This window comes from Carlito syrichta, unplaced genomic scaffold, assembly GCF_000164805.1.
Source record: "Carlito syrichta isolate Samal-C Ts95f unplaced genomic scaffold, Tarsius_syrichta-2.0.1 Scaffold106073, whole genome shotgun sequence".
Lineage (NCBI taxonomy): Eukaryota > Metazoa > Chordata > Mammalia > Primates > Tarsiidae > Carlito > Carlito syrichta.
In genome coordinates, this window is record NW_007050169.1 from 135,602 (window position 1) to 147,675 (window position 12,074).

The window sequence follows — 12,074 nt, forward strand, 5'->3', positions numbered from 1 at the left end:
AGGCGGAAGGATTGCCGGAGCCCAGCAGGTCAAGGCTGCGGTGGCCGGGAGCGGCCACTGCCCTCTAGCCTGGGTGACAGAGTGAGACTCCAACTCAAAAAAAAGATGATAAATTTATTACTGAGAGGAAATACCCTTAATAAAGATCCTAACATTGTATTTTATTTATTTTATTTTGAGTTGGGGGGGTCTCACTCTATTGCTCAGACTAAAGTGCAGTGGTACAATCACAGCTCACTACAGCCTTGACCTCCTGGGCTCAGGCGATTCTTCTTCCTCACTCTCCCAAGTAGCTGGGACTACAGGTGTGCACCACCATGCCTGGCTAATTTTGATTTTGATTTTTTTTTTTGTAGAGACAGAGTCTCACTGTGTTTCCCAGGCTAGTTTTGAACTATTGGGCCCAAACAACCCTTCCACCTTGGCCTCCCAAAGTGCTGGGATTACAGGTGTGAGTCATCATGCCCCGCCAGGTCAACTTTATATTAAACTGCCAACCATCTTCAGGTTAAGATTAGTACTGGCTGTAATGGTATATATAAGCTACCGGCTTTAAAGTATAAGTGTAGATAAATTAACATCAGTGTCCATTGTGTACTCTGTATGTGAAGTAAAGCAATAGGCTTCAGTGTGTATACTTTCATTTTCAATTTAAAATTTTGCTTCTTATATATTAATGTTCCTATATGGTATGTCAACATAGGGACTCAGAATTGAGATTTTTTTCTTCTTTGTGATTTTTTTCATCTTCTCTTCCTCCATTTTTAGAGCAAAGAGATTGGAGAAATGTGAAATTATAAAGATGTAACCAGATTCCAGAAGAAAAGAAATTTTAGCAATTTCTGCAATGACAGAAATGTGTTGTATTCATATATCTAGTCTAAAATAACATGTATTAATAGTTCATATTAATATAGTCTCAATAATTACTATAAGAGCCCCCCAGGGTCTCTCATATCTATACTGGATATATTTCAAATAGTTGGATATTATTATTCCACTTAGAATAAAAAATAATTAATTGCTGAAATTGATATTAAAAATCATCGTCTTCTTTTTAAAACAGCTACAGTAGAATGTTACAATCCAAGAACAAATGAATGGACCTATGTTGCCAAAATGAGTGAGCCCCACTATGGCCATGCTGGAACTGTGTATGGAGGCGTGATGTATATTTCAGGTAAACAGTTATCATGTGAACACAGTATAATGCATACACTTTTAAGTATATGGTTATATTTCCATATAATGGTAGTAAAAATAATCCAGAAAAATGGATAATAAAAATGTAACTTATGTTAGCCAGACAGAGTGGTGTGCACCTATAATCTCTGTTTGGTTAACATAAGTTAAATTTTTATTATCCATTTTTCTAGATTATTTTTACTACCATTATGTTGAGGCAAGAAGCTTGTTTAAGCCCAAGAGTTTAAGACCAGCCTAGGCAACATAGTGAGATCTGTTCTCTAAAATCATTTTATATACGTGCATACACACACACACACACACACACATACACACACATGTATAATTCATGTTGATTTTAGAAAATATTTTTGTGCATACATTTGCATATGAATGCCTTGGGCATTCTGTAAGTTCATATGAGTAGCAGCAAATGAATCCTGCTGTAAATGTATAACTTAGAAGAAATTGGAAAGTGTTCAAATTCTCCAATTTGCTTTCTAGTCCCCATGCACTGTATTCTAATAAGCACCATTAATAGTCTCGATAGCAACAATTAATTCATTTTATTTAAAATTTAGCTAAAATATGTGAAGAAATATATTACTATATAGCGTATAGGCTCTACTGTGCATAAAACATGCTTCCAATATGCATAATGATATATAATAATGTTAATTGTCTCTTTTAGTATAACCCATAATATGTGTTTCTTTTTTCCTTAGCATTATAATGGAGTCCTACTATGAATTCATTGCATAAATAATTATCTGCGGATTATATTTAAGGCACAGGCAGATATATTTTCCATTTAGACACTCTGAAATGGCTAGAGTTTGTTCACGGTGTACCAGTAACAACTTTTATTCTCAAATTGTTGGTATTCAAATCACCCCTCTGTAGAATTTAGAAAGAAGTCTTACTTTAATGTAATGACCACCTCTGGTAGTAGACATTTAACTGTTAGGCAAGTTCTTATCACTTGACCCTGACAGTCTACCTAGGGCAGGTTTTCCCCTTTTGAAGGCCTGCCAGTGCCTGGCCAGCAGTTACTTTATTAGAGAACAAAGGTGTTAAGATGGTGTTTGTGGTCTCATTCTCTGAACACTGCCTTATGAAATCTGTAATCAAGAACAATCAACAAATGGCCTGTAGTGTATGATTGGCAGGTTTCTGGTGTTAAATTTTATGAGCAACTATGGGATGTCTTATATTGAAACAGCCAGCCAAGAAATAATATGCTCCTCTAATCAATGATTTATACCACCTACCTATTTTATGTGTGTAGCTACTATACTATTATAATGAGAGATCTAAGTCTTCTGGGGAAAAAATAACACCTGAATTGTTTTAGTGATGCTTTGGCATAAGTAGTATATAGTGCAGAAATGACCTTCCTGATCAAGAGTAGGTTAGAAACTGTGGCTCATTTTCAAACCACTGAACACTGTTTTGGTTTCTGTGAATTCTATAAAGCACAGGAAAAAATACAATAAAGAAGAAGAAAACAGTGATTGCCATCAGGCCACTTGATAGTAGAGCTTTGGATGATTTGACTGAAGATTAGCTTAGTTCCCTCCCTTGTCTTCAGAAGATATAGTCTGATACTTTCGTTGTACAGACTGATTTATGTGATTTGAGAGTACACTTTGTAGATAATAAAGACTCAGTAGATCAGCAAAAACCTGCTGCACATATAAAATTCCCCACATATCCAATATTTTAATTCTTTAGTTTTTCATCTGATAGCAGATGATATTACCCACTCTTCACCAAAAACTCTCCCAAAATAAACAATTCTAAATATTCTTATAAGCTTGCACACTTGCACAAGACTTTCAGCTTTTTCAAAGCATTTTTATAAATATGTCACTTCATAGTCACAACCCTGATGAGATAACTAGAGTAGATATTTTTGTATGGCAGTTCAGGAAACGGGCACCTGAAATTTAAAGTGTTCTAGCCTAGTACTCAGCACCCAGGGGTACCCACTAGAAGGCAGTAAGGAATGAATGTTGCTTTGTAGTTGGAATTTACTTTAGACTCCACTCTATCAGTGGCCAAAATATATTTTTATTCAGTAAACCTTCTTAAATACTATGGGTCTCCACTTGAGAAAATCATTGCAATAATATGAGCCATTGTTTTGTTCTTTAAGAAGATGAAAATATTGTTTTCTTTATTTTTAATTCAGAGAAAGTATTTATAGAGGGCAGACATTTCTACGAACAGTATTGATAAACTTTACTATAGCATAATATGTGGCTAAAAGTTTATTATCTATGACAGAGAGCCTTTACTTACTTTTTCATTTTTATAGTAATCTGTTTACCTCACACCTATTATTTTCATTCTTTAGGAGGAATTACTCATGATACTTTCCAAAAGGAGCTCATGTGCTTTGACCCTGATACTGACAAATGGATCCAGAAGGCACCAATGACCACTGTCAGAGGTCTGCACTGCATGTGTACAGTGGGAGAAAGGCTCTATGTCATTGGTGGCAATCACTTCAGAGGAACAAGTGATTATGATGATGTCCTAAGCTGTGAATACTATTCACCTATCCTTGACCAGTGGACCCCAATTGCTGCCATGTTAAGAGGGCAGAGTGATGTTGGGGTTGCAGTCTTTGAAAATAAAATCTATGTGGTTGGGGGTTATTCTTGGAATAATCGTTGTATGGTAGAGATAGTACAGAAATATGATCCAGATAAAGATGAATGGCATAAGGTTTTTGACCTCCCAGAGTCCCTTGGTGGCATTCGAGCTTGCACACTCACAGTTTTTCCACCTGAAGAAACGACACCATCACCTTCTAGAGAGTCCCCTCTTTCTGCCCCTTAAGATCATCCCTACAACTAAAATGCTATAGTTCTATCTTTGCAATGTGTCATAAATTCTCTTCCTTTCCCCCCCTTATGTAGTATATATGTTAGGAATAGCCTCCAGTAATTGATACAGATATTGGGGAAAAAAAGAAAACATTGATGTTATTTGTGCTGTTTGTTTGGCCTAGAATGTGTATAAAGTGGTATCACAACCATTCTGGAAATATATCCCATAGAAGCTGATGTTTAACATATGAAAAAAGGTGTTGTCTATAAAATGTTTCTTCAGTACTTCTTAAATGATGCTGTGTATTGGGTGTAAGGTATTTGTCATCTTACATTAGTAAGCCCAATAAACCAAGTTGAAGGTTGATTATAGTAAATGTACAACTGTGCTCACTAGGCTTCAAAGTAAAAAGTGTTCCTTTCATCTTTGGCTGTAAGATGTCAAAGGGAGGCAGCCTGCTCGAACAGAAAACAGTACACAAAGATTGCCAACTCGCATGAGCTACCTCCCTCTTTTCATAAAGTATTTTTGACATATGTCAACCCACCTGACTGTGTGGGTACATTAAGAACATATAAAGTTTCTTAGACACACAGGAGAAATAGCTAAAATACACCAATATTAATTTTTTAAAAAACAGCATGAACCCTCTACTTATAAACAAGGTTTTTTCAAGTGTGTATAAATACATACACTACATACATATATCAGATACAAATTTTTTAAAAAATTGGGTGGCACGTTAAATAAATATGAACTTAAAAAACATTCTTTCAAGAAGCAGCTTCCATTAAAATGGGAATTCAGTATGCATATACTGAATGCACATAAGTAGAACCATACTGAATTTAGGTGGATAAGGGCTAGCGATTTTGAGCAACTAAATTTGTCACTTAACCAAATTTTATCTTCAAAATCTGTAACTTACTCCTTCTCCTTTGCTGTTGAGATAACTTACATATTATATGTATTCTGTGTACTCTCAGTTCATGAGGTTATTTAGCACAAAGTATAGCAGCTTCACCTGGAGAGTTGCTTTTGCTCAATGAATCCAACTTCCATATTTTATCTTTTTTTGTTCAATAAAAAACATTTAATGTCATTTTGGTCTGAGACATCCCATTATTGTCTGATTTGACTTCCTTTTATTAAATATCTTGTTTTGGTATGGCAAGATTCAAGTGATCAGAACTTAGAGCACTGAACAGCTTGGTTGAGTGAATCTTTGACTTTTATTCATAGAAAAAAGAGTTTGGCCAGATCTAACATTTTTGGTCAAAACTCATTGCTGTTTGTCTTTGAAGTGTTAGTTTGTGGGAGATGCTAGTTGGCTCTTCTTCATTCCCATAGACAAACTGCCAGACATGTCTAAACCACAAAGGCAGTTACATTTGTGAGTTCATCTTTCCTAATGAGAAGGGTTTGTGGAAAATTACCTTAGAGATTTGTCTTGACCTAGAATCCTAAAGGAAATATTTTTTTTTAAAGATTATTTGAGAATTATGTTAGGAACATATTGTTTTCTTTCCCACTTTATCTGCAAATTATTAGATTAAACCTGAATCAAAAATTTAGGGCAATTCCAGAACAACTCAAGAGTTGTCAGATATCTTTACCAGCGGGCAATTAGCAGTGCCGATGTCACTACTTCTATATTGAGTTAAACATAATTAAGAAAATAATTTTTCCATTAGTGGTACTTTTGAACGTTGGGGGAAGCCTGGTGTGAATTTGAAAACCCCCTTGGGCAAGATTGTTCTTAAGTCACAGCAACTGGTCCAGTGGTATCAGTTCTCTGCTGATAGGCAGAGTGCATTTAGCCATTCGCCCATAGTTAACACCTGTCTAAAAATGGAAGAATGTGCAGGACAGAGTGATGATCCTGAAACAGTCCAATGTGGGAGTTCCTGGTCAGGTGGCTCTTCTCCAAGGATCACAGGTTCTTTCTATCTTGTGGCCTTCCCCAACTAGGTCCTCAGAGTCTTCTCCATTCCGTCAACAGAAGAAAAATGGAGGATTGCAGGTGCTAGGGCTATAGTGGTCAGGCTTGAAAGAGGCATGCATCGCCTCTACCCACATTCTACTGGCCAACAATCAGTCCTGTAGCTACATATAAACAAAAAGGGAACTGGAAAATATCAGATAGATGTGTGCACAGAAAGAGGAAATAGGGTTGGCGATCTTCTAGCAGTCTGCCACAGGGGATAACAAAGCATACCCAGTTCTGTTTGACAACTTACCTTTTCTGCATCCATGCCATATGCTATTTAGAATAGCAATTAATTTTGCACTTTACTGTAAGTGCTATTATTAAATAATTTTAACAGCTGGGAAATTGTTGCACATTTTCCTTCACAGTGAATTAACTATTTTTCTTCATTAAAAAAACTGTCATTCATTAGTTGGCTTTATAAGCATTTCTCATATTTACCCTCTTAATTTCTTGGCCTACTTGAAAGAGAAGTTATATAATCTGTTAAATCTCAAAAGGTTTACAATTTTCCTTCTTGGTCAAGGTTACTAGGGTATAAAAGGTGAAGAAAGAATTTATTTTGCTTATTTCTATAATTATAGAAAATTCATCTGATAATCAATATTTTCCCTGAGAAGTGAAATTATGACCTGAAATTCTTCTTTTCTAGTATTACTTCAGGGACTTTAAATATATATATATATATATATATATATATATATATATATATATATATATATATATATGAGAGTTGACCAGATCTAATATTTTTGGTCAAAACTCATTGCTGGTTGTCTTTGGAGTATTAGTTTGTGGAAGATGTTAGTTGGCTCTTTATATATATATGTAAAATTTATCTGGGAATTGCTAAATCCCCTCATATTAGCCCATGATAGAGTGCCACATAGGGCAATCAAATAATGTCTTATTTAATTTGTTCCACTTTGTGATTATTTTCCCCCTAATTTCAAGGACCTTTGCGTGTTTTCCTCCCAAGAACAGTAAGCAGACATTCTTGTGTGGAAAGTTGGCTATGGCTCTAATTTTATTCTTAGCTCCTGTGTCTTTCCTTGTGTTTTTCATTTTCTAGCCACTAAACCACAGGTTTAGTCTTTGGAACATCAAATAGCTTTGTGAGGAGGCAGGAAGAAAAGTAAATGCAAAGCAAATTTTTAAGGATTAAGGGGATTTTATTTTAAATTGGACACATAATAGAAAAAGTTTACAAACTTCTGGTAACTATAAAAATGCAAAATGTAGAAAAATGTAGAATGCATAAGAAGGAAGATAAAGTCACCCATCGTCTTCCCCCATGTCAAGATAATTATTACTAATTACGAGTATGTTGTTTTTACACAATTATCACTTAAAAATCAGTATAATTTTGTATAACCCATATAAAGTATTTCTCTCATACAAATACTAACCAGGCCTGACCCTGTTTAGCTTCCAAGATCAGAAAGTTTGGGCATGTTCTAAAGTAGTTTCTGATACATCAATACATCATTTTCTGATACAGAATACATTCTGATACATTAATGCCTTGACTTCTAATAATACAAAATACATCAATGCAATATTTAGGATAAAATTTTCTAACCTGTAGTAAGAGAAGTTGACCTATTAGGCAGTGTATTGGGTTTTTGTCAGTTTAAAAAATACTAAATATTAATAAGGTCAAATCAGATATTTGCTTAATTAAGCAATAGTGCATCCATGCCATATGGATACTAGATAATTAAAATATTTATTTCATCAGTGAATTTAACTTGCATAATTCAGATTTTATAGTGAACATTTCATCTATTTACATTTTGTATTCTTTATATCTTCACTAATCATACATTACCAAATAATTGTCAAATGTATCTTTGCTTGTGTTATTTGGCAGTGTGACTAAGAATAACAAAGACTGAATGAAACAATGAGACTAAAAACCATACCTCTAGCCGGGCTTGGTGGCTCAGCCTGTAATCCCGCGCCTTTGGGAGGCTGAGGTGAGTGGATTGCCTGAGCCCGCGGGTTCGAGACCCGCCTGGGCAGCGAGACTTCATCTCTACAATAAATCAAAAAATCAGCCGGGCGTGGTAGCGCATGCCTGTAATTCCAGCTACTTGGAAGGCTGAGGCGGAAGGATCACCGGAGCCCAGCAGGTCGAGGCTGCAGTGGCCGGGAGCGGCCACTGCACTCCAATCTAGGCAACAGAGTGAGACTCCAAGTCAAAACAACAACAACAACAACAACAAAAACCCATACCTCTAGCAAAAGAAATAAAAAGAGGAAATATCGCAACTGGATTTGGCAAAATTTTTTCTGTAACGAGCCAGTAAATATTTTAATCTTTGTGAGCCATATGGTTTCCATCACAACTACTCAACTCTGCTGTTGTAGTGTGAAAGCAGACACAGACAACATGTAAAATAATGAGTGAGGATTTGTTCCAATAAAACTTTATTTATGGACACTGAAATTTGAATTTCATATAATTTTCACATATTACAAAATATTCTTCTTTTGACTATTTTCAACCATTTAAAAATGTGAAGGCCCTTCTTAGCTCATGAGTCATACAAAAATAGGCCAGAGACCAGCTTTGATCCATGAATTGTTGTTTGCTGACTCCTGAACTACCAGAGCATGTTTCATTATCAGTCATTTATTCTTTCAATGAATATTTATTGTGGACTTATTTTCTATCAGTCAATGATGAGTCCTAGGGCTACAGAGATAAATAAAACAATCCCTGCCCTCAGGAGCTCAGTCTAGTTGGGTAGATAGGTACTAACAATGTATTGTGCGGAGGCTATGATGGATGTGTAAAGAAGCAACATCTGAGCAGAGTTAAAAGAATAGGTGTTTGTACGGCATATGAGTGGAAAGCTACAAAAGAACTGACAGTCTGCCCTTAATAAACTACGACTTCTGTGGCCACAAAGATGGAAATAAAAGAATGCAAAGAGGGAAAATGCAGTCAACCTTTGAAATCCTAGCTCCTGTCCTCTGAGATACTTCATCTTGCAAATCTCTCACTAATTATCCTGACTACCAATTTGCTGACTGTGTTAGGTAGAGTCACACACAAGTTGTCCTTTTAAATACTCTGGAACCCAGCAGAAAACAGGATGGAATATTTCACAGGGCTTCACTAAAACCTCAGTGTGTCACATGCCTTTTAGTACAAAGAACCTGAAACTCTTAACACTGAGAAATTTGTTTTTTTCACAGAATTCCAATACACTTTTGGAGGTAGAGGAGGCTGCAGGCTTGGTATAATTAACTCAGTGCCATCAGACACCTAGGCTTTTCCTTTTTGTCTTAACACTCTGTTTGTAATAGCATAAGCAAACATCATGTTGCCAGTAGCATCCATAGTTCACACCCAGAGAGAGAAAATCTCCCCCAACCATGGAATTTAAATCCTTCTTTTCAGTCTGATGGAGCCAACTTAGGAGATATGACTGACCCTGGACCAGTTGCTAGGGGAATTCCATGTATGGATTGGCTTAGACTAATTATTTTATGTGGAATCATTGTTGTGGAATTAACCATAATACCCTTCTCACTCAGGAAGAACAAAAGGGAAACACAGGGAACGACATTTAACTAATTGGATTTACTTGGTTCAGTTTGTCCATAAACAGCTTGGGCTTTTTCTAGATTAGTGTTTTTGAAATTCTGGGTCATAACTTATAAGTACAGAGGTTCTCAGAGTGTGGTCCAGGCACACTGATGTCCCTGAGACGCTTTCAGGGGGTTCATGAGGTCAAAATCATTTTCATTGTAATACTATGATATAATTTGCCTGATGCACACTCGTTTCCCCACGAGTGTACAGTGGAGTTTTCCAGAGACTAGAGGATGCAGAATGATGTCATTGGTCAGTAAGGCAATAGAATAGGAGTTTGTGAACTCTTGCATTTTAAAATATTCTCATTTTTTATTTCTAGTTCAGTGAATATCAATAGATATAACCCACATGAACAAAATCTCTGGTATCCTCAAAAAATTCTAAGCTTATAAGGAGTTTTGAAACCAAAAAGTTTGAGAACAGTTGGTGTTAGTTCTAAAATCAATTTTAGTGGATTATAAACCACGTTTTGTACAGATATGGAGTAAAAAATAAAGTGTACTGTGCATGATAATTTTAAGTTATTTGTGGTTTTTTCTTTTGATTATATATGTATATGTATGTATACATGGGGAGACCTAACAAACCCAGAATTATTTTTTGAAGGGTGGGCCCCCTATAGTACAGGTTTTGCCTGCTAGATAAGTGTTTTAGGAAACCATCAACATCAGTGTACCAGCTAGCATTGTTGTGAGAGGTTGCGTTTGGTTTCAGTGAATTTTGGGGGGAGATTCTTTCGAGTTTGCCCATTTCATCATTGATGACTTGCAAGTGTGCTGGCCACACCGCGCTGAATGTTTAGCAGTTTTTGATCAAAAGCAACATGTCCCCCACGCCCTATCCTCCCTATTCAACTGATCTTGCCCAGAATTACTTTTTTTTTTTGTTTCCCTGGATGATAAAGGACCTCAAAAGGAAACGTTTTGCCAAGGTACAAGAGGTGAAACAAAAAACAGCAGAAGCACTAAAAGACATAAAAATTGACGAGTTCAAAAACTGTTTTGAGAAATGGAGAAAGCATCTCGATAGGTGTATTGAAGGTGACTGAAGTTTAAACATGTAAGGATACACAATTTTTTATAGTTAAATTCCTGTTTTTCTGGAGGCCATTGTATGCCATTGGGAGCACACTCATCTTCTGTCTTTTTCCTCATGTTGAGTAAGTGTTTGGATCTTAGGACATTCCATGTAGGTCTGGATGAGTTTAGGAAGTACAAGGGTCAGAGTCATCAGTAGGAGCCAGGGAAGAGAGACTTTAGATTACTATATTTTCCCACCTATTTTGCAACACCATTGTGCCTCATATTATGGCCAGGATGAGGCACAATAGCAAAATGACCAGAGACAAGCTGATGTGCTTGAATTTGATTGTGCATGGAAGCCCACAACTTGAGAGCTCTTTATAAGGAATCAGACTTTATTTTTCCTTTCATTTTTAATATTACAATTTTCAAATGTACTGACAAGTGAGTAGTATAATGAACACTTGCATACCCATTACTTATATGTAACAATTGTAAACATGTTCCCATACTTGGTGAATCTAATTTTTGTTAAAGTATCTTAAATTACAGACATTATGCCATTTCTCCCCTAAATATTTTACTATGTATATTTAAACTAGGGGTATTTTCCTTCTTAAAACCATCATCCTGCATAACAAAATCCATAATTTCCTCAACACACATTGAAACACCCACTAAATATTTAAATTTCCTCAATTGTCTCATATAAGACCTTATTCAAGCCAGAATAGAAAAGAGTTTTGTGGCCCAATTTTAGACTATTTGCTAATAAGATGGTGAGAAAGGAAGGCACCATCGATGTATAATGTCCCAGCCAAATTTCTGAACATGCTGGGCCTATGGCAGAGGGAGAACTACCTTAGCCGAGGACTCAAGAGGCTAGTGATCACCATCAGTGAAACAATTTTACAGTAACAGAACTTTTCAGCAGGGACTCAGGAGGGTGACATTTGTTTTCAGAGTTCTCAGAAGCAAGTCCAGAAGCCTAAGAAACATGCCTGGGACATCTATTGGTACAAAATTGAACAAAAGTGAACTTTTCTATTTCTTACGATTGGCTAAACTACTGTAAGAAACAGATCACAAAATGAAAATAGCTGTAGCTGTAAAAAAGTTTACTTTTTACCCATGTAATACTCAAGCACTGTGTTCTAGATCTGAAGGTAGCTCTCCTCCATGCAGTCACTTAGGAAGCAAGTCTTTGAAGTCATAACAGATTGCGCCTCCCTCCCTGATACATGCAAAAATAATTTTTTCTTGTCCCCTCTCTTACTTCAAGATCTCATGCTCCATGAGATCATTTTTTGCTCACAGGCCCTGTATGAGATTCTGTTAATTTCTTGGAAACATCTATGGTTGCTCAAACAGCCATCACCGTTTTCATCCCAGTAAGCAAGGACAAAACAGGACAGACTGATTGAAGAAC

At 36.2% G+C, this 12,074-nt stretch overlaps 1 protein-coding gene across 5 annotated transcripts in view; it reads left to right on the forward strand.

Annotated features, from left to right (window-relative positions):
• Positions 1-5,125, forward strand: part of KLHL13 (kelch like family member 13) — a 111,586-nt gene extending 106,461 nt beyond the window's left edge. For all 5 annotated transcript variants that reach the window (XM_021716546.1, XM_021716528.1, XM_021716536.1 and 2 more), the window contains 2 exons: positions 1,067-1,180; positions 3,545-5,125. In XM_021716546.1, coding sequence (XP_021572221.1) covers positions 1,067-1,180; positions 3,545-4,032 — 602 coding nt within the window. In that variant the 3' untranslated portion in view covers positions 4,033-5,125. The remainder of the gene's footprint in view (positions 1-1,066; positions 1,181-3,544) is intronic.
• Positions 5,126-12,074: the final 6,949 nt, after the last annotated feature.